General features: G+C 34.9%; 4 protein-coding genes and 1 pseudogene across 6 annotated transcripts; all 5 read left to right on the top strand.

Moving 5' to 3' along the window:
- The first annotated feature begins 11 nt into the window (after positions 1 to 11).
- Positions 12 to 2,959, top strand: LOC125574981 (transcription factor bHLH70-like). Of its 2 annotated transcripts, XM_048755329.1 has the most exons (4): positions 12 to 853; positions 1,153 to 1,686; positions 1,772 to 2,056; positions 2,135 to 2,959. In XM_048755329.1, exons 1-4 carry the CDS (start codon positions 815 to 817, stop codon positions 2,204 to 2,206), a joined length of 930 nt encoding a protein of 309 aa, XP_048611286.1. In that variant the 5' UTR covers positions 12 to 814; the 3' UTR covers positions 2,207 to 2,959. The 2 variants fall into 2 exon arrangements, with proteins under 2 accessions (XP_048611286.1, XP_048611285.1); XM_048755328.1 differs by lacking the exon at positions 12 to 853 and having other exon boundaries at positions 861 to 1,686.
- LOC106391968 (protein CURVATURE THYLAKOID 1B, chloroplastic) lies at positions 2,766 to 4,263 on the top strand. The gene is made up of 6 exons (XM_013832723.3): positions 2,766 to 3,041; positions 3,131 to 3,246; positions 3,318 to 3,404; positions 3,490 to 3,552; positions 3,821 to 3,858; positions 3,955 to 4,263. Exons 1-6 carry the CDS (start codon positions 2,900 to 2,902, stop codon positions 4,013 to 4,015), a joined length of 507 nt encoding a protein of 168 aa, XP_013688177.1. The 5' UTR covers positions 2,766 to 2,899; the 3' UTR covers positions 4,016 to 4,263.
- Positions 4,264 to 6,285: 2,022 nt separating this feature from the next.
- LOC106394235 lies at positions 6,286 to 9,391 on the top strand (annotated as a pseudogene).
- A 123-nt stretch (positions 9,392 to 9,514) lies between these two features.
- Positions 9,515 to 11,348, top strand: LOC106391966 (soluble inorganic pyrophosphatase 3). 2 transcript variants are annotated; one of them, XM_013832721.3, is made up of 9 exons: positions 9,515 to 9,663; positions 9,762 to 9,897; positions 9,978 to 10,006; positions 10,091 to 10,156; positions 10,239 to 10,346; positions 10,428 to 10,493; positions 10,654 to 10,774; positions 10,869 to 10,950; positions 11,049 to 11,347. In XM_013832721.3, exons 2-9 carry the CDS (start codon positions 9,762 to 9,764, stop codon positions 11,089 to 11,091), a joined length of 651 nt encoding a protein of 216 aa, XP_013688175.1. In that variant the 5' UTR covers positions 9,515 to 9,663; the 3' UTR covers positions 11,092 to 11,347. The 2 variants fall into 2 exon arrangements, with proteins under 2 accessions (XP_013688175.1, XP_048611287.1); XM_048755330.1 differs by lacking the exon at positions 9,515 to 9,663 and having other exon boundaries at positions 11,049 to 11,348.
- A 6,484-nt stretch (positions 11,349 to 17,832) lies between these two features.
- On the top strand, positions 17,833 to 19,410 carry LOC106391965 (B3 domain-containing transcription factor NGA1-like). Its single transcript, XM_013832720.3, has one exon. The coding sequence runs from the start codon at positions 18,268 to 18,270 to the stop codon at positions 19,180 to 19,182; it is 915 nt and encodes a 304-aa protein (XP_013688174.2). The 5' UTR covers positions 17,833 to 18,267; the 3' UTR covers positions 19,183 to 19,410.
- The last annotated feature ends 2,394 nt before the right edge of the window (positions 19,411 to 21,804 follow it).

Below are 21,804 nucleotides of genomic sequence, written 5' to 3' on the forward strand. Positions count from 1 at the left end.
CACAAGTGGGGCCCATTGTTTTGTCCTGAGAGTCTGGTAACAAGAGGTCGTAAGTTACATCAGCTTTGTACTTTTATAAGCATTATTTTAAAAAGGACTATGTAAAGATTGGATGTTGTTAAGTTGCTTAGGCTTGTTCTGGTTTTATCACAGTAGTATGAATATGAGTGAAGAAAAATAAAGATACTTTTAGAGACAAACACTGGTTAGTACCCTTGAAGCCAAGGCATCAACACTTGTATGCTTAACAGATAAGAATCCAGAATTCACGCGTTGAGGGGATGAATGTATAAACGCTTCCTTAGACTTTTAAAAGGTTCAATGTTCTTCTTCTTCTTCCTCATCATCATCATGTATGTATTAACGAAAACCCCCCACAACTGACTGTCTCTTTGCTGCCAGACAAAACTGCCAAAGCCAATAATGTTTCTTTGAGGGACCTTTCTTATGTCAGAGATACTCTCTCTCTCTCTCTCTCTCTCTCTCTCTCTCTCTCTCCATCCTCTCATGTTCTTTGCTCTTCAACAAACATCTGTTGTCATCTCTTTGGTCTTTATTTTTACCTCTTTGTTTACTTCCCTTTCTCCTCTCATATCTCTCACTTTCAAGTTCCAATTTTCTCTTCAAGGCTTCATAACAATTTAAGAACTTCTATATAAAGCTAACGGCCTTATAAAGCGAGTACATGATTATCTTGTTTTTTTTTTTACTTCATTAAAAACGCCTCACAGTTATTTTAAGAGAGATATAAACAAACAAGAGAGATAGAGAGATAGAGAGATAGAGAGATAGAGGGAGGTCTCTCAGCTTTGTAATGGAGAGGATACAAGGACAAAACAAGCTCTGTGTAAATGTATCTTTATCTCAGTTTGGAACGTTTTTCATTTATTTTATTTTCTTCTTTTCAACTATTTGAGCCTATTTACTCCTTCCCTTAATGAGTTGCATTCAGTGCTTGTGGATGTTTGTTATACAGAAAACACTAACAAATCTGATCTCAGCTGATTAATTACCTCTCTTTGAAACATTCCATTTTTTCTTTCTCTTTACTGACCCACTCACCAAACCACCCTACAGTAGATGAATAACCAGATTTCAATTGTTTCTTTATTCTCTCTCACTCACTTGGTAGGTACCTCCTTTTTCTTGCAGTTGTTGGATCAAAAAGTGAATGTGAGAAGAAGCCTACAAGTTCAAGCATCTGCGGAGGATCATAGCTTTCCTCTTGAGGAAGATCAATCTTCAAATCTTACCTTGCAAGGTACAAGACTTCCATTTCAACAAATACTACAAGACCCTTCTTCGGTTTTGTCCTTCAAAGACCCACACATTCTAGGAAACTATCTCCCGCATGAAGTTCCAGAGTTACATTCACCGATCCACTCAGAAACCAACCACTACTATCAGAACTCACTTTTAGAAGGAACCAATGAAGACATCTCAAGCCAAGAACTTCAGCTAAACCCAGTAGACAATGCGTTTTCAAGAGGCAAGCTCAGAAACAACAACTTGGCAGCATCAGTGAGCAGAGAGAAGAGAAAGAGAAGAAGCAAACCAATGAAAAACAGAGAAGAGATTGAGAGCCAGAGAATGACACACATAACGGTTGAACGAAACCGCAGACGCCAAATGAACGTTCATCTCAACTCACTCCGCTCTATCATTCCATCTTCCTACTTCCTTAGGGTATAACACAAACCTAACCTTATATAGTAAACCTTTATATTATTAATAACGTTAAAGTCTTTTAACATAGTTTTGTTGCTCATAGGGAGACCAAGCGTCAATAGTAGGAGGCGCTATAGACTTCGTGAAGATCCTCGAGCAACACTTGCAATCCCTTGAAGCGCAGAAGATAACTCAACAAACAAGTAAACTGATAATCGATGCCACAGTGATGGAGAGACATGTGAATCTCAAAATCCAGTGCTGCCAGAGGAGACAAGGACAACTTGTCAGATCAATCTTTTTGCTAGAGAAACTTGGACTAACTGTACTTCATCTCAATGTGACATCTCCGTGCAATGCATCTGTCGCTTATTCCTTCAACCTCAAGGTACTAAATAACTACTTATGAAACAAAGAAAACAAAACACATATCTTTCAAAAACATTTTTTTGGTATTTCTCCTCAGATGGAAGATGATTGCAACTTGGGATCAGCCGATGAGATAACGGCGGCGGTTCGTCAGATATTCGACTGTTGATTAAAATAAAAGTTATTTTGTAACTTTGGTTTTGGTGGAGTCTTCATCTCAGCATGGTGGCATTTTGACTCTGCAGCAGAATTGGGTCCCACCTGATAAAGTTTGACGTTTGTTTTAAGAGTTGTGAATTATTCTTATGCAATCTTTTACCCTTAAACTTTTTAAGGTGATGGATGGATCATGCAATCAAACTATGTATAAAACCCAAAAAGAAAGGAGCATCTAGCTAGCAATTCACTTTGAGTAATGTAGTAACATGAATTCTTTTGCCATTCAGTGGTTTTATTGGGTCAACAATTTTTCTTTCTTTCTTTTAACTTACTAATAAAGATGTTACATTAATCCAGTTATAGGCGTGATGATTTTGAAAAGTCGTTATCTTCATTGGAAAATATTGAAATGGGTGTTTCGAAAAACTCAGGCAACAACACCAAATCACAGTTCTATCCAAATGAAAGCTCCAAGATGGCCTGTACGTACGCCACGTCAGCACTATCCTGATCGGGAAACCCAAAACGAGTGGTGGGAATGGTTACTTTTCCCGTCTGCTCATATCTCCCTCCAAAAAAAGAAATATCAAATATCTCTCTCACTCAACACTGATCCTCCCCATTAATCTCAAAGATAATTATATTAATAAGCTTCTTCTGATTTGTTGGTTTGATTCTGTGATTGAAGTGCCACCAGAGCGCCATGGCTTCCCTTTCAATCTCTTCCTCTTCGACGATCATCAACTCTAGAGCTTCTCCTCCTCCTGGACAAGCCTCCTTCTCTTCTCCGTCGTGTATTTCACTTCCGATGCTTCCTCCTAAGCCGCTTCAGTTCACTACTTGCTGTCCGTTTCCCCTTTTTTTTTTTTTTTTTTTTTAATTGTTAATGTCCGATTCCGAGTTTTAGAAAATGGCTTTTGTCTCTTTTTTATAGGTCGGAAGATTGCGAGGAGGAACGTTCTGACGAGAGCTACTGAAGTTGAAGCTCCGGTCACCGCCGAAGCTGAGACTACAGAGTTGCCGGAAATCGTCAAGACCGCTCAAGAAGCTGTAAAGAGACTTTTGCTTTTACCCTTAAATGACTCTGCTATGAAGTGAATTGGATTTTGATTTGTTGACAGTGGGAGAAAGTGGAGGATAAGTATGCAATTGGTTCTCTCGCATTTGCTGCTTTGGTGGCTCTTTGGGGATCTACTGGCCTCATCTCGGTCACTTTCCATCTTCAAAACTCTTTTTAATTTCCTTTTTTGTTTGATTCTAATTTTTTTTTTTTTTTTTTTGGTGGTGAAACAGGCAATCGACAGGCTTCCATTGTTTCCCGGTGTTTTTGAACTTGTAGGCATTGGTTACACTGGGGTAAGTTTCTTTCTACCTGTATGAGTATCATCTTTGCCTTTGTTGTATAATTTTGAATCATTACCAGATTTTAGCGAACCTGTTCTGAGGATTTAGACGAGATTGGATTGAGGATTAGTCCTCTGCATCCTAAGAAATACATGCAATTTAGTGTTTTCCTTACTATGATCTGATTTTCACAAATGGATTTCTGCTTCTCATGACTGATCTTGAATCTCAAGACTTGGTTTAATGGAACCTTTGAAACGTTGTTGTTTTGTTAACACAGTGGTTCGTTTACAAGAACTTGATCTTCAAACCAGACAGGTCAAGCAATCTCCCCTCAATTACATAATTTGGTTTCGTCTAGTGTTTTCTTTAAGAAATATGAAACTCATATTTTTCTATCGTAACGTGTTTCAGGGAGGTGCTGTTTCAGAAGGTCAAGGATACATACAGAGACATATTAGGGAGCAGCAGCTGAATCAGAGGAAGAAGTGTGAGAGACCATGAAGGAAAATCAAAAGAAGAATCTAAGACATGCCCCTCTCTCTCTCTCTCTCTTTGTGCTCCTTGTAGCTCAAAATATCAACCACCTCATTATATCAGTGTTGTAGATTCCATCCCCTCTCTCTCTCTATGTGTTCCTTGTAGCTCAAAATATCATCCACTTTATGTCAAAGTGTTGTAAATTCCTCAAGACTGCAATGATGAGATGTTTATTTCATTCCTCTCAAGTTTTCAAAGTCTCTTCTCCATTTTAGTTTATATACAAAGTAAAGACCAATATGTGTAAATGTTTTATAGTTTTCCCTTAACTTTTAGTTATCAAAAAGTGTTTGCTTCCTCTTTTCTTGAGTCATCTCATCCTCTAAAACGTTCTACAACGTAACCACAATAACACCCCTTGTCCATTGATATCTTGTGTATTTAAATGATTTTAAGCATCATTCTAGTTCTTAAATTGATCATTTAGGCACATTTAGAATTTGTTTAGGATGCATTGTATTGCATTTGTGTGTTTTACAGGTTTGGAGAAGTGCTAGTCAGATTTTGGAGCCTAAGGAGTCAATAAACGTTCAAAGGTGATGAAGAATGGAGTGGTAGCAGTCAACAGCCGCGACCAAGTGTTGGCTGCGAAGGAGCAGTGTCGTCGCAGGTTCCCTTCGCGGGAAGAAGATGTCTGCGGTCAAGTGTTGACGAGACGGAGCCTTCCCCGCAACCATCCTTCGCGGGATAGTGATGCACGCGGCCGTCGACAAACCCATTCCGTTAGTTTCGCAACCTGAGATCGCGGGACCTGTGTTCGCGGCCATGGCTCGAATCAGAGCATTTTATTATTTTACCCCTGTGTTTCTAAGCTATTATAAATACATTGTAAACCTAATCTTAGAGATTATCTTGTTTTCTATCTAAACACAAACTTATTTTGGTGAAAGATTCAATCTTTAATCTCTTTACCTTTTATTCCTTTGTGTTTGTTGGATCATTCTAATCACTAATCATGATTAGTCTTAAATCAATCAATGATTTAAAGTCTATCATGATGACTAGTGAGTAGTTATCTTTTGAATCCATGGGTTACGTAGATCTAGGGTGATTAATAGAGAGTTAAGGTGTTGAATGATTAGATATTTCTGTTTCTATGCATATTGAGTGTTCTTAATGCTTGATTTGACTTGATCAATCTCATCTTGATATTAAGCTATTTTATACTTGCAAGGTATTTGTTAAAATACTTGACTAAACTTGATATTGCTCTTGCTTGAATAACCAAAGGGGTTTGATGTTAGGATTACTATGGTTAATAAACTTGAATATAATGCATGCTTGAATGATTTAAACCAATGAGAATTGATGTTTAGTTCATGATTGCATAGGGATATTTGCCTTGGGAAAGGATTGATCTTTATTTGTGTTCTAAACCTATAGAAACTTGCGATTGCTTGAAGTTAACACTTTGACTTAGATTCAATTACCTTAGATCAATTGTCTTAAACCCATGGGTTCTTACTTGATCAATTGATTGAAATTTGTTACTTTATTGCTTAGTGTCTTGTTACTTGAATAATATAATTTCACAACCTTGATGCACTTAGATTAAGCATTAATCTGCATTTTCTTTGGATCAAAAATGTTTAGGATTAGATTGACTCTTAATTACTACTTTGATAAAGGATTAGAAATAATCTTTATCATCCAGCTAATGAAGGATGCGCTTATCATCCTTATGGATAATGGAACCTTTCTTGACAAGTTAGAAATTTAAATCGACATCCAACCTCAATTATTTTTACCTCTACAACCACTGGTTGAAAACTAGAGTCAAACGTTCTCATCTTCAAAAATTGTGCAAACATATAATCAATTATAAATATAGTATCTAGTTTCTTATAAATATTTATTACTTTCTTTTCAAATAACCATGGATAATAAGAAAAAGAAGCTGCCTTTAAATTTACAGTTTTTGTCAAACAAGAACCTTTTTATTTATCAAAATCCGAATAGGTGAGAATGTGGTTGAAGTGGTTTTAAATTTTCTCTGTGTTTACAAGACTCTCAGGACATGCAGCATTTGGTTCATTCATGATCGATGAGATGAGAAGAAAGGTTGACCTGGACACTGTTAGCAAAGCTGTTTATCTCACAATTGCAGAGCGCTCTACACCAAGCGTCACCTGCCAACCATGATACCGGGCATTGAAGAACGAAAAATCACTACCTGAAGCAACACAAACACCTGGGTTAAGGAAAATGAGACCACATGATGTCCCTACTGTTACAAAGCTTCTTAGGGGTTACCTTAGACAATTTAAAGTTTCTTCTCACTTTGAAGAAGCAGAGGTGACCCACTGGTTTCTGCCAAGGGATGAGGTTGTTTACACCTATGTGGTGGTAAACCCTCAGACCGATCCTGTGACAGACTTCTTCAGCTTCTTTGCTAGGCATAGTTCTACTTACAAGCTCGCTTGCTCATTTTACCATGTCACCAGTGAGACCTCCATCCAGAAGCTTATGAGACATGCCTTGATAGTGGCTAAGGAGAATGGCTTCTACACGTTCATCGCCTTGGACATCATGGGGAACAAATCTTTCTTCAAGAAGCTCAAGTTCACGAAGGGACCAACTCCATATCTATATATACACCATTGAATATATCCTTCCAGCAAAACCGGTGGTGAAAATCTGAGAAACCAAGATGTGATGGACATGATCAGTGAGTTGCCTAGATTTGATTATACAGATACTATCTTCACTTTCAACAAAAGATGTCACAGCGACGAGTGTTTAGTCTAAGAGTTGGAGATCTCTTTGGAAGATGGTGCCAAACATCAAGTTTGATTCTGGTTATCTCTACAAAACTGAAAGCCATAGTTTTTCAGAGATTTTTTCCAAGTCTTTGCTTTCATGTAGCTCTCCGGTTCTAGAGAGTTTATTTGGTAAATATTTATAATGAATCTGAAGCTTCAGATGACATAGAAATATTGATTGGAGTTGCATTTGCACGCCATGTGCGTAAATTAGTACTGGAGCTTCTTCTAGATAAAGACTATGACAGGGACTTGATTAGAATATTGCCGAGTGTTTTCTTTAGCTGTAATAACACACTGGAAATATTGGAACTCAGCAGTAAGTTATTGCTTTTAGACTTCCCTTGTCGGGTCAGTTTAAAGTCCCTTTAAAAGCTGCGCCTTATAGATGTGGAATTCAAAGATGACGAATCTGTTTGCAACCTTTTATGTGGCTTCCCTATTCTCGAAGATTTGATTGTGCACCGAAGGAACAATTATGATGCAGAGACTTTCACTCTGGCGCAGGCGTTTTTCGATTATAAGTATGAGGACGACTTGCTTAGATCTCCGAGTGTTTTCTGTAGCTGTAATAACACACTGGAAATATTGGAACTCAGTACTATGTTTTTAGACTTTCCTTGTCGGGTTGGTTTGAAGTCCCTTAAAAATCTGCACCTTATAAATGTGAAATTCAGAGACGAAGAATCTGTTTGCAATCTTTTATGTGGCTGCCCTATTCTCGAAGATTTGACTGTGGATCGAAGGAGCAATTATGATGCAGAAACTTTCACTATTGCGGTGCCATCATTACAGAGACTAACCATAGTAGATACTTTCCTAGTAAAAGGTAACGGAGGCTATGTGATAAACTCCCCTTCTTTGAAATACTTGAACATCAAAGGGGTCGGGGTTGAATGGTTTGGCACAATCATCAGACCAGCCGAGTGGTATGAGTTTTTTCTGATTGAGAATGCGACAGAGCAGCTGGTGGAGGCTATAATCATAGGCGTTATTGATATCCATGTACACAATGAGGATATTTTGGCTTCTCTAACTTCAGTCAAACGTCTTTCCTTAGACTTTTCACCTTTCAAGGTACGATATTTTTTAGTGTTCCTCGTTGTTTTATATACTAATTAATGTTTGCATCATGGACAGATCAAGTGTCCTACTGGTATTACCTTCTATCAGCTGGTATCTTTGGAGCTGAATACATGTAAAAGTGAGTGGTGGAATCTACTTGCGCGCATGCTCCATAATCTCCTAAATTGCAAATCCTCGAGCTCATTTACACCGTAAGAAATTTTAATTAGTTTTTTTTTTACTCATATACAGCTCCTCCACTTTCAGGGTACTTTGATGAGATCTAATATCATTTTTTCAGGCAAATGATTATAATAATAGAACATTACACTCCTTCCGAATGGTCGGCGAATGGGAGAAACGTCCAAAATGCGTACCGGAATGTTTGTTATTCCATCTTGTGACATTCCAGTGGACAAATTACGTATGGGAACGAGAAGAAGAGCTAGAAGTGGCAAAATACATTTTAAAGAATGCAAGATGGTTGAAGAAAGCAACTTTCTATACAGAACCGGAAGATGTCGAAACCTTGGAAGAGAAACGTGAGATGCTAAACGAGTTAGCTAGTGTAGTTAGGGCTTCAAATTCATGTCACCTCGTCTTTGAATCATCATCCAACTAATCTCTTAAAAAAAAAATTTACTACTACTATGCTCTTGTTTAGTCATTGAGAAATGTAAAACTCGATAAAATTTAGCTACGTACTGGTAATACTAAATCTTGATGACATTTGGAGGAAGGGACTGATGAATATTATAAATGGCACCAGTATGAAGCTTCGCATCATCACTCACTAACCATATTCGCTGATTCAGTCAAAGATATAAGAAAATTGTAAGTTTTGCCAACATTAATATAGAAGAATTGTGTGTACCTTTAGCTTTCAGGTTTCACCCTATGCATTCTCAAACACAAATTATATACGGATGTCTCATACAGCCCCGTTTGAAAATTGGTTTAATTTTTTTGTGTACAAGGTATCTATCTCCCTACGCCTTCTAAACTTCAAATCTGGAAAGCTTGAATCAAAAGAATCATATACATGTGAGGCCAAATTCTCGGAGACACGGAATTTTGAAGCTGAGAGTTTATATCTATGAATCTTCAATCATGTTCCTTCCTTGGTGACAGAATTTGTCAAAACGCTTCTTTCTTTCTAGTTTCTACCTTGCTAAGCGATGCTTTGACCTTTCAAAACGGCTCTTTCATGTGCGTGGATAACACTAAAATTCCCACAAAATTGTCAAAACGCTTATCTCTCTAATTTTTTCAATATTTCTATTTATTTTAAGAACTCTATGAGATACCTCAATGTTGATACTCTTAAGAGTCGGTAACAAGAGCCCGTAAGTTACATCAGTAAGTACACACAAAGATAAAGTCCTGTAATAAGGCTTGTATAGCATTTCTTAAAAGGACTATGTGAAGGTTGGATGTTGTTAATAGACGAGGAATCTGTTTCCAACCACGAGATCGTGTTGTGAAAAAAAATAAATCGTGGTAGCAATTGGTAGTCACGGTTATAACAACGTGCATGCACCTTAAACAAGTTGAATGCTTTGTTTTCAATTTATTTTCTAAAATAAAATATTGAAATCAAAGGGCTGAGAAAGAATATCTCTGGTATCAATATTGATTTTGACCAAGTCGTTATGCTATTATTAAACTCTGGTTTCTCGTGTGTATATAAACCTAGCTCTGTTTCTGCAGAAATTACATTTGTTTTTGTCCCTTGTAACCGAAACAGGATCCAAAGGTAATTTATACTAACATCTGATGGTTCTTGATCTATTAGATCTTAACAAAAGGTCAATGCGTTTTGAATCATGTTTGTGATTTGATGTGATTACACAGATGAGTGAAGAAACGTATGAAGAAACGATGGAAACAAGTCAATCTCCTCGTCCTGCTCCAAAACTGAACGAAAGAATCCTTTCAACTCTATCCAGGAGATCTGTAGCTGCGCATCCATGGCACGACCTTGAGATCGGTAACTTCACTTTTTTCAATGGCCCTTATAGTCACATCTACACACAAATTCTGAAGTTTTATTTTGTTTTTTCATTTCAGGTCCTGAAGCTCCATTAGTCTTCAACGTGGTATGTCTCTTAATTATACCTATTAGCCAAAATAAACTTTTTTCATTTCTCTTTTAATTTGTTAACAAGAGCCTCCTTGGTCAGGTGGTTGAGATCACAAAGGGAAGCAAAGTGAAATATGAACTTGACAAAAAGACCGGTCTTATCAAGGTAAGTGTAATGAAATTCTTAGATTGTTATCTTATTCTTTTCATTAGTTCTTCTCATTGATGACATTGGGTTTCAATCTCAGGTTGACCGGATCTTGTACTCATCTGTTGTGTATCCTCACAACTACGGATTCATACCCAGGACATTGTGTGAAGACAATGATCCTCTTGATGTTCTTGTCCTCATGCAGGTACACAACATCAAAGTCACCAGAGGAAATGTATCATCTATTTTTCGAAGTTTTTGTAAACCTGTTTAAGCTTGTTTATAGGAACCAGTGCTTCCAGGATGTTTTCTCCGTGCTAGAGCCATTGGATTAATGCCCATGATTGATCAGGTTTCTCCTCTTCAATCTCTTACCACAAATATCCATAAATGTTTCCTTGCTTCTCACGCAACATATAAAGAGCTAAAATGTAAAATCTTTTGCATTGAGAGAGTGAATAAGAACCAAACCTGAAAATGAGAGAAGATGATGACTAACACTCATCATACAGGGAGAGATGGACGACAAAATCATAGCCGTGTGTGCAGACGATCCAGAGTACAAACATTTCACCGACATCAAACAACTCGCTCCTCACCGCCTCTCAGAAATCCGCCGTTTCTTCGAAGACTGTAACCTCCTTTTCTTTATTTATAAGATCAAATTGTGAAAAAAAAAAAATAAAACAATACCTAATGTTTTCTTTATTGGATCTTATGCTTGTAGACAAGAAGAACGAGCACAAGGAGGTGGCTGTAAACGATTTCTTGCCATCGGAGAAGGCACATGAAGCAATCCAGTACTCCATGTAACATTCCCCAAAACCCTAAACCTAAAATTTGCAAAACTTTGATAAAATATTGGAAAAGAGAGTAATGAATGTATAATCGTTTAATGAATTTACAGGGATCTATACGCTGAGTATATTCTCCATACCTTGAGGAGATGAACCAGCAACAACAGGTTATCTTCACATACACGGAAAGAAGTTTATGCTTCGCAGCATCCCCGCAATAAAATATTTTCACGAAATTTATTATTTTGAATATTCATTTTTCCGACATTATTTTGAATATTCATAGTTACATATATATATGTTCAAATTTTCCAGTTTTGTCTTGTTAATTTTTTTTCGATTCTTTTCTTGTGATGTTGCAATTTTGTTGATTTGTGTAATTTGAAACTGATACAAACTGTCTTTTTCTTCTTTCGCTTTCTGTTTACCCACTGATTATTACTCAAATGTTGGTAGGTAACTTATTCACTAAGAACATGATAAACAGGGTTCTTAAGATAGAGTTCTTAGTGTAATATAAGATACATCTATTAATTTTTAATTAGAAACACTAAAAAACGTCTCCTAAATATGAGATATATCTTAGCAAAGTGTCAAATCATGCTTTAAGAATTTCAAATGGTCTCCTCCATTAATCATTCCTTTTCTTGTGATGTTGCAATTTTGTTGATTTATATAGTTTGGACCTGATACAAACTGTCTTTTTCTTCTTTCCTTTCTGCTGATCCACTGATGATTATTACTCAAATGTTGTTAGGTAATTCGTTCACTAGTGGGCTTTAGAATCTCTTTAGGCCCAAATATATCGGGCTTTTAAATTTTATTTTGAGTACTCTTTTATTTTTTCTCTTAAGATGCAAAAGAAAAACAAAAAGAAAGAAAACGTCAGGAAAGAGAGTAAAATCGTAACGAGATCTCTCTATCTGTGTACACTACACTACTGAACATTGAACATAAACAGATTTTGTTTAGTTGGTAAATATTGTGAAGTGTGGATCCAAATGAGAAAGCGACTAAACATGAGTAGCAAATATATAAATAGAGAATGGGCTATTGGACTTATCATCTATATCGTATTTATTTTGGGCCTCACTTTTGTCACTGGGACCACCCTATAGGCTATAGTCCCCTCCAATTTGTTTTTCTTTTAAACTGTAATCAACTAAATGACGAGTTAACTGTAAAATATGGTCCGACATGTGTACGTGAGTATGTATGTATTTATAGAGTATGTATGTATTTATCAAATATGATGCATATATAATTAGTATTTTAAGATTTGGAACAGTGATTGAATGATTGAATAAATGTGAATATAAGATTGGAGCTGTAGGGGAAGCTGACATATATCAATGGAGTTAATAAACTAATATACGAATGTCTAATAGTATAAAGTTAGAATAGATAATAGTGAAAGCATACAAATTCAATATACAATGTTTCTGGCCTTCGTAGTTGAGACAGCCTGAGCGGTTTGATTCCTTTGCGTCCATCTTACCATACAAACCGACCCCATCTTATTATATTTCTCATTTATATTTCATCCACATAAACAAATCTAACATATTTTCTTTCACTATCACTAAATAGTTTGTTTTACTTTTAGTTATAGTACTATAGGCTAACTAGCACCACTAACATTAAATCATAGTTAAAAACCATAGTTAAAAATACTGAAAATATGTAAAAAAGGATGATGAAACCAAATTATGTGAACATATAATGAAAACATATTGAAGACTATTATTGCTTTTTCCTTTTTGCACATGGACTTTTCAAGTAGATGCATGCTTAAAAGACTAATTATGTTTTTCAATTTTTTAATGGAGAAGGCAGGCTAGAGAGATAGAGATGGATAGAGCCCTAGACTCTGGGGGCAAATTGACAACTTGAGCATGTTGTTGCCATTATCGCACCACCGATTCTCCATTTTTAAGATTTTAAGTTAGGCAAAATAATTTTGAAAATTGGACCGCCTTCAACTTCACCACTACCTCTTCGATGGCGACTGATCTTATATGTATTATTATCATACCTTTTTTAACAATCAATAATGGTCGATTTAATTAAATTAACACGAGTGACTCTAAGGAGATCGCGTCGGTCCAAAAACCTACAACTAATTTATAATATAAACATTCTCTTTATAAAAAACAGAGAAACCCTAATTTTCTAAAGGCTACATTTTCTTGTCTTGCCCACATACACACCTTAATGGGTCGAGCAAAAGCCAGGTATGCCATACCCCCAATCTATTGATCGAACTATTTATAGTCATGTGCAGTATGATCAATATAATTAATAACGTAATTATACATTGAATTAAATGTACATATTGGATGCGTGTGTATGTTGCCAAAAAAAAGTTGGGTCGAGATGCGTATGGTGCTTTTTCTGGTTAATAGTTGATTTTAGAAGAAAAACAAAAATTACAAGATTTAATTTTTAATTTAGAGAGGATATAAGTATAGAGTTTGGCCTTGGCATTTGAAAGGATGGGAAGACTCTATGGGATTAAGAAGGTCTCAGGTGATGGACAAATTAAATAAATTAAGGATCGCGAGTGGGCATTTATTTAAACAAGAAAGAGTTGATAAGTGTGCGAGTCTGAATTTTTCGGTATACATTAAAAAGTGGTCCTTACCCTAAACCCCATCTTTTCCTTCTTTCATTATCATATGCTTTATATATCTCTCTATATGTACACCTACTCACCATCATTATCATAAGCTAATCTGGCACATTAAACAACTATTATAAATTGGGTTTGCAAAATTCTACTTTAATTCCATAGCAAACTAATTCGATTCGTTCTTGTGTGTGTCAATTATAGCCATATATAGTATGAGATACACTACGTTCAAATTTGGAATGTAATGCTGTGGTTGTAGTTATGAGGCTTTTGCTACGGAAATGGCTATTGATCATAACCTTTTTGGTTAACAAAGTGTTCCGCATTTAAAATAATGAAAATTACATATTATTGGCTTTGAAAAGAAAAAAAAACAAGAAAAAGCAAGACAATAAAAACTGGATTTTGTGAGAGATTTTAAAAGTTGTTAAGTTTTAAGAAGTGTTAGAATAAATAAACAATTGAAGTACCATATCAGATATTAGACCAAAGAAAAACGAATATAAGTGTGGTTAAACTCAGCTTAGTATGGAGATCTTTTTTTGGAAAATAACTAATTCAAGAACAAAATTTCGAGGGTTTAGATTCAAAGCGGATAATAACATACTAAGCGGGTGGTTAGACTTTTGGTGACATATATTTAGTTCTAGTAGAGCATCTATCCCTAGCAAAGAGCATTTAGTCTCTTTCTTGTAGAGCATTTAGTCCACGAAGACATTTTATCCGTCACAACAAATTGATAGCAAAATTAAGGTTTTGTGATCTTTGGTTCGAGAGAAATTATTTGAATAAATAAGTAATTAAATATCAGATATTAGACCGCAAAAATCTAATATATAAGTCTGTTTCAATTCTATTTAATGTAAGATTTTTTGGAATAATCGACCCAAAAATTAAACTGTTAGAGTTTAGGTTCAAATAAATTGCTTATTTACTCTAACAAGAAGGTTAAAGTCTCTGATTCAGTGAATACTGAAAAAGTTGACCGTGACCGTGATCGTGAAATCTGTATATGATTTTCTAATTTTAATGCTCCAAAAATAAATTACCAGTCAAGACTCAAACCTAATAAAAAAAAACTGACAGAAATATATATGGAAAAAGAGTACTAAGTTCTTAAATTAATGTAATTGTATACATATTTACAATTTTTATTGTTCAAGTTTAGTGTGGTATTGAAACGATAAATATATTTTGTTCTGTCAAATGAAGCAACAGTACGTTTTTAACAATACTGGTAATACTATCAATCCCTCGTGCATTAATCTCTAGCTACACGACTCGAGGCTCGAGCTATTGATGTCTGGTAGAGCAAATAACAACTATATGATCCGTTAAGGCATTAATATTTGGAAAGCTAAATCCCCATCTTCAAGTCTAAACATCGAAACTAAGTTGATTGATTTTGTGGATTCAATTCATGTTTAAAATTTAGAAATAGGTTGATAGGAATTGAAGAGTTGGATGTATGGAAATAGAGAGGTCCCCCAGCCCCAGGACATAGCTTTGAAAAGGACGACGCTACGGGCTCCTCGTAATTTCTTGACATTTCTTGTATTTTTCTTTCTCTCTCTACAAGAAATCACAGAAATAGAGAGATGCTAATATGTAAAGATTGACAAAAAATAGAGGTGAAGAGGAGAACAAAATTAATTGTGTTTGTTTATATAAAGAAATTTAATCGGATTGTCTTTTCTTGTGCTTTTTTTTTTTGACAACCTTTTCTTGTGCTTTGCTATTTTTACTGATCAGTGTAATTTTATGACTCATATTTCTTTTGCCGATAGCCTGCTATTATCCAGACTAATATTTAAATCAATTATATATCGTACTTAGGGGCGTAATGTTATAAGATGTGCATGAAAGAAGAGACAACCCATTGTATTTAGAAAGTTACAAAGGAAAATGACGGTAAGCCATGCAAATAGCTATGTATTAAAAAGTATAGTGTTCCAAAAAAGGTTTCCAAAAAAAGGTATCTTAGCAAACAATTTGATATATATTACGAAAAAAATTGGAGTGTTAACTAAGATTTCAAATCAATAACCGATTAAACAGAAGAAAACAATGTATCGACCACTACAGGCTTTTGTGTCTAGCCAATTATGGATTGAGGATGAGGTTTTGGACCACGTTTATGAAATTTTTTGACAGGCTGTTAGTAAGGAAATGGTATAAGTATACTATCTACTATAATAGCGTCGCTTAACAGGAAAAAGACTATACGATTCTTTTTAATAAAGTTATAAACTTTAATCATCAACCAGCTAGCACTTGATTACTGTTAACCGAAATTGGAGAAAGGAACAAGGAGTTGCTTAGTCTCTGTCAGGACCACGTACTTAAAAAAGATATAGATTAACTATACGTGAAAACAATCAATTTACCTAGTTATCAAGGGGTTTGTGAGGGTCCATTAGACAAGTATCATGTTGTAGAGTACTATACTGACATTGTTAAAGCATGCATCTCTAACTAAAAAATATTGAACGACCAAAAAAATATTGAAAAATAAAAATAAAGACAAAGGAAAGGAAAGATAAAGAAAAAGGTTCTTGTTTGACAAAAACTATAAAAACATTATGATACATTTTTTATCACTTATCACTTTATGATTAGTTTGTTTTTATAATCTAAATTTTAATTAATTTATGATGAAATTATTATTGTTATATATATATATTATCGATAAAGATGTTTTCATAAATTTCATAATTTTTTTCTCATAAATTTTTCACTTTAAAACTATTGATCTCTTTTTACCTTTTTTGATAAATTAAGAATCTAAAGAACAAATTCGGTTGGAGATGGCTTTCCAAGCTGTTGGTATGATACACACAAATATGTATCGATTTTCGTTTTGTGCGAAAGTTATATCTTGAGCCATAAACTCTAAGAATTTTTGGCCGGTCCAAGAACAATGAGATACCATGTCTATTTTAGATAATTTTTTCGATTGGTTGTGATTAAGCTTGTGTATCCACTTTTAAACTGGCCTGGCCAATCCTTTTGAAGAAAAAGTAATCGGCCAACCAAACAATATTTATACATATTAAGATGGTGACTGATCCTTTTTTTTGTAACAACATAGATATATATTATAACTCTGAGAAGATATAACAACATACTAGATTATTTACTCTGAATCCGGAAAAGAAAAGTGACTCAAAACACTTTTTATATCGTAAAAAGTTATTTAAGTTTTAAACTAGTTAAGATAATATATCTACAAGTGGACATTTTGATAAGAATTCTTATTTTTATATTAGGCAAAAAAATAACCATTTTCGGTTTAGGTCATGTTAAAACGAGATGTATGTTATAGTCTTAGCTTATAGCTCAGTAACGATTTTAGGTTTAGTGTCAATGTGTCATGTTAAAACAAGGGACCTAATTTTCTGTTATAGCTCAGTTGTTAGGTTCTAATTTTCTGCCATTCAGAAGAAAAGGGACCTAATTTTCTGTTGTGGTAAGTAAGAAGATATATTTATTACATTTGTAAATATTTAATTTGTATCATTAACGTAATTACTATCGACTAATCTTTTTGATTATCCATGATTTATTTTGGTTATTTTGATGTTTTGATCATCCATGATTTATCTTGGTTATATATATAAATAACAACTGAGTACATAGACATGTAAATAAAGAAAAATATAATAATATCCCTAATATTAATGTGGTCATAAATTGGATTTTTTATTACAAGGTAAGAGGTATAAATGTGTTGATTAATATAAAAAAAATCACCCAAACACATACAATGTTAGACATAAATGTGAATAATTTATACACCAAGAAGAAATTAAGAGAGGGAGAGAAGGGGAACCATAACAAAAAGTCAACAGTAAATACCAAACTAAAACAACATGCCAATCTTGTCTCTGTGAAACCAAAAACTGCAGCAAACCCATGAAAGAGGTCCCCATTCGATACTGAGCATTTACTAAGGCGAGATTGTTTATTAAGTAGTAGTACTTGTTAATCATTTTAATTGTTAATAGTTTTACGATTAAAATTAATTTGAAGTAAAACAAATTTTTCTCCCTAAGAACGCGACATTATCATCTCCTTTCTCCTCATATCTCAACCATCTACGATCTGTATTCGTTAAACAAATCTATTTTTTTGGCAAATTAAAAAAAAAATTGTATGGGAAATTAATTAAAAGTATAGATTATGGAAGGAGGAAAAGAAGAAACTAAGATAGTGGTAAAAGGACAATAATGTCACATGAACTGAACCAGATCTATTCAAGGGGTCCCTCTAAATTGGTTCTCTCTTGCCCATATCTCCATCATTCTCATCATAACATTATAACATTCAAGATTTCTATCATTCTTCAAAAAAAATCTTAACAGTACTTTTTGTTTTCTTCCACTATAACTCTGAGAGCTATAGCTATTAGCCTATTGCAGAAAACCAGTAAAAGATAGAGATGAGAAAGAGAGAGAGAGAGATCATGCTGATAAGAAGTTAGGCAAAACTAACTTTCTATTTATGTATAATTAGGTCAATCACATCACCAATTTAACCTTTTTCCTCCTCTAAATCTCCTTCACTTCTCCTCCTCTACTTCCAAAATTAGGGTTTGTTGTTTCTCTCTTTCTTTCGCAATTTTCAAAGTAATCCAATCGGAATCAAGTCAAAACACCTATCTTAGCCACACCATTAAGAGATCTGACTTCTAAAAGATGATGACCAACTTGTCTCTTGCAAGAGAAGGAGAAGCAGAAGCAAAGAAGCCCATAGAAAAAGTTGAGAGAGAGCACATGTTCGACAAAGTGGTGACTCCAAGCGACGTAGGGAAACTAAACCGGCTCGTGATCCCAAAGCAACACGCAGAAAGATACTTCCCTCTAGATTCATCCTCAAACGGGAAAGGTTTGCTTTTAAACTTCGAAGATCTAACAGGAAAGTCATGGAGGTTCCGTTACTCTTACTGGAACAGTAGCCAGAGCTATGTCATGACTAAAGGTTGGAGCCGTTTCGTTAAAGACAAGAAGCTTGACGCCGGAGATATTGTCTCTTTCCAGAGATGTGTCGGAGACAGCCGCTTGTTTATCGATTGGAGGAGAAGACCTAAAGTCCCTGACTATCCGACATCGACTGCTCACTTTGCTGGAGGAGTTATGTTCCCTAGGTTTTACAGTTTTCCGACAGCAACTACTTCGACATGTTACGATCTGTACAATCATCAGCCGCCACGTCATCATCACATTGGTTACGGTTATCCACAGATTCCGAGAGAATTTGGATACGGGTATTTCGTTAGGTCAGTGGACCAGAGATCGGTGGTGGCTGATCCGTTAGTGATCGAATCTGTGCCGGTGATGATGCGCGGAGGAGCTCGAGTTAGTCAGGAGGTTGTTGGAACGGCCGGGAAGAGGCTGAGGCTTTTTGGAGTCGATATGGAATGTGGCGAGAGTGGAGTAACCAACAGTACGGAGGAAGAATCTTCATCTTCCGGTGGGAGTTTGCCGCGTGCCGGAGGTGGCGGTGCTTCTTCATCTTCCTCTTTGTTTCAGCTGAGACTTGGGAGCAGCTGTGAAGATGATCACTTCTCTAAGAAAGGAAAGTCTTCATTGCCTTTTGATTTGGATCAATAATAATTGATGAGAGATTAGTTGGTATTATAAGTTTAAACCACACATAATTATATATATGACAACATAATGCATTGGTTTCATTATAAATTTATAGTGAAATGATGTACATGTGTTATAGTGATATACATTCATAGTCCATATAGAGAATTTTTATGGATTTGAATAATCCTTTTGTCAAGTGTTCTTGAAAAAATTGTTCATATGAAGTACCTCCACCATTTGTTAGTCCTTTTATCATTTTACCCAATATATCATCTATCGATTGAATAAATTATTAAAATCACATTTGGAAAAACATATCTTAGGTTATGTAACAAGATTGCAAGGCTGTTTATAGTAGAAAAATTGGGTACAACAAATAAGTGAGATTTGTAAGAAGAGACATGAACTAGGATTGGGATCAGTGTAAACCCATATCTCTCTTGTATATCTCTTCGGTCAGAAAGTTTCAGAGTTTGATGGGCTGTCTTAGAAAAATGAAATGTCTCTATATAGGATTGCTGCTTTTTGTATATATATATGTGTGTATCATTAATTATTGTCCCTGCAATAAAATTTGTTATGGGTTTCTATGTTTGGATTACTAAATATGGCTGCTGCGCGGCTGCTTTTCTCTGAAGCTATTGCTGGATATCAGTTAGGCAGGTAGACTTGCAGGAGATGGGTAGTGACAAATCAGTAATTAAAAACTTGCTTATTTATATAACTGTGTGATGTCTATATTAGCAAAAACGAAAAAGAGAAGAGTTTTTCTTTCTTTCTTTTTCATCTTGGGGAATGGGGCGATTGAAAAAAGGTGTGATCTGAAAATAAGAAAATTAACAAAACAGTATTTTTTGTTGTCAGGTATGTATTGTATTGTATTGTATTTTGGGTTTCTCTTTTCGGCTCTTGGTCTTAACTCTGCAATCTCTATATCTAGATATCAATGCAGAAACACATTTAGTGTAAACATATGTTATAGTTCTACCCTTACGTAAGATGTGTTGATATCTATATCTTATCCGATCATCTAGTAAGATTTATCACGAGTATATATACCATATAGCTTTTTTTTTTTTTTTGAACACAAACTTTCATTAACTTCAAATTCAAGGACTACAAAGCCAAGAGGGAATTAAACATCCTCTTGAAGAAAATTCATAAACTACACTAGTAAATAGAACCAAGTAAAATAAATCTTCATATGAAGTTGACAGCGAATTCAATACTAAGCTTGAATGCGTCGATAAAGCTTTCACGACAAAGTCGGACCGCTGAGAATTAGTCACAAGTGACGTTGAGAGACAGCCCTCACCAACGAGTAAAACCGAAGTAGTCTCGATTGCACCTTCAGGTCCGTACAGACCACTCCACAAGGTAACAAACCGGTGAGTAAACTGAAACTAAAGCTCGGAAAAGAATCCGAGAAAGGCATACATTCATTAGTCAAATTTCAAACGTTAAATATATGGTTTGTATAGTATATATATTGCTAACTAAATTCACCTTAAATGTTTGGGTTTGTTTTCAATTTGATGTGGTGGATTACATAAATCGTGAGAGATTGGCACAGATAACATCAACTATCGATTGGTGGGTGTGAATGAAGACTATCTCAAACCATTTTTTATAAACTGAACGGATCGGAGCAGATTAAACCGTGAACCCGGAAACATATAGGAATCAGTCATTCAGTTGGATAAAACATTGAGTTTGTTTGTAATTTTCTATTAAAAATTAATTTTATTAATTATTTTTATCACTTAAATTATACAAATAAAAAAATTTCTATTTTTATTATATTAGTTTTATATAAAATTATAACTCACAATAATAAATATTTAAATTCAAAAAACTTGGTTTTATATATAAAATAAAAATATTGGTTTTATATTTTTTATTTACACTCAAATTTTATTTCATAATTATTTTTATTAAAAAATTTAATTATGTTTGTAAATTTACCAAAATAATTAACAAAGCATTTAGATTTAGTTTTATTTTCATTCTTCGTGCGATTGAACTGATCAACTGAATTAAGTTAAAACCGATTGAAACTTTCCGAAGCATATTGATCAATGACCCAAAAATCATTTCGGTTAGCTATCAGTTCGGTTTTAGAAACAATTTACCTGAGACCAATGAAAATTTCTCGACCGGTAAAACTCAGAAAACAGCAAGCAATTTCTAATTTAAACATTCATCATTCAACGTCTCGGCGTTTCAACGAGTCAAAGTAAAGAGAAATTCAAGCTTCATTCACTCTTCCGAATTTCTCACTCGGTCCCTACATTGACTCATGTAACGTTTATAGATAAAAAAAAATATCAAATGATATTTTGAGGAAAATAAAAAGAACATAGTAGAAAGGAAAATCAATAGATCCCAAGTATCTGAATCTAGAAAACGGAGGAGAATGTATGGTTCAAAGGTCGTTAGATCACTTGACAGGAGCAGTCAAGATGGGGTGGTGGTAGCTCTAGACAGGGACAAGGGGGAAGACGTGGAGTCCATCACATCACAAAGCCGGTTTTGATTTCTCCAATGGAGATCAGGGCTCGCTTGGATCGTTCTTTCTCAATGGAGTTTCTTGAGACTAAAGATGCATACAACTACTTCAGGTAATAACATCTTTGATAG

This window comes from Brassica napus, chromosome C4 (assembly GCF_020379485.1).
Source record: "Brassica napus cultivar Da-Ae chromosome C4, Da-Ae, whole genome shotgun sequence".
Taxonomy (NCBI): Eukaryota; Viridiplantae; Streptophyta; class Magnoliopsida; order Brassicales; family Brassicaceae; genus Brassica; species Brassica napus.

Coding starts and splice junctions, on each gene's coding strand:
- LOC125574981 (XM_048755328.1), top strand. CDS start 1,081: ATGAATAACCAGATTTCAATTGTTTCTTTATTCTCTCTCACTCACTTG. Junction 1,687..1,771: donor CATCTTCCTACTTCCTTAGG/GTATAACACAAA, acceptor TGTTGCTCATAG/GGAGACCAAGCGTCAATAGT. Junction 2,057..2,134: donor CTTATTCCTTCAACCTCAAG/GTACTAAATAAC, acceptor ATTTCTCCTCAG/ATGGAAGATGATTGCAACTT.
- LOC106391968 (XM_013832723.3), top strand. CDS start 2,900: ATGGCTTCCCTTTCAATCTCTTCCTCTTCGACGATCATCAACTCTAGA. Junction 3,247..3,317: donor TCAAGACCGCTCAAGAAGCT/GTAAAGAGACTT, acceptor ATTTGTTGACAG/TGGGAGAAAGTGGAGGATAA. Junction 3,553..3,820: donor TAGGCATTGGTTACACTGGG/GTAAGTTTCTTT, acceptor TTGTTAACACAG/TGGTTCGTTTACAAGAACTT.
- LOC106391966 (XM_013832721.3), top strand. CDS start 9,762: ATGAGTGAAGAAACGTATGAAGAAACGATGGAAACAAGTCAATCTCCT. Junction 10,157..10,238: donor AAAAGACCGGTCTTATCAAG/GTAAGTGTAATG, acceptor TTTCAATCTCAG/GTTGACCGGATCTTGTACTC. Junction 10,775..10,868: donor CCGCCGTTTCTTCGAAGACT/GTAACCTCCTTT, acceptor TTATGCTTGTAG/ACAAGAAGAACGAGCACAAG.
- LOC106391965 (XM_013832720.3), top strand. CDS start 18,268: ATGATGACCAACTTGTCTCTTGCAAGAGAAGGAGAAGCAGAAGCAAAG.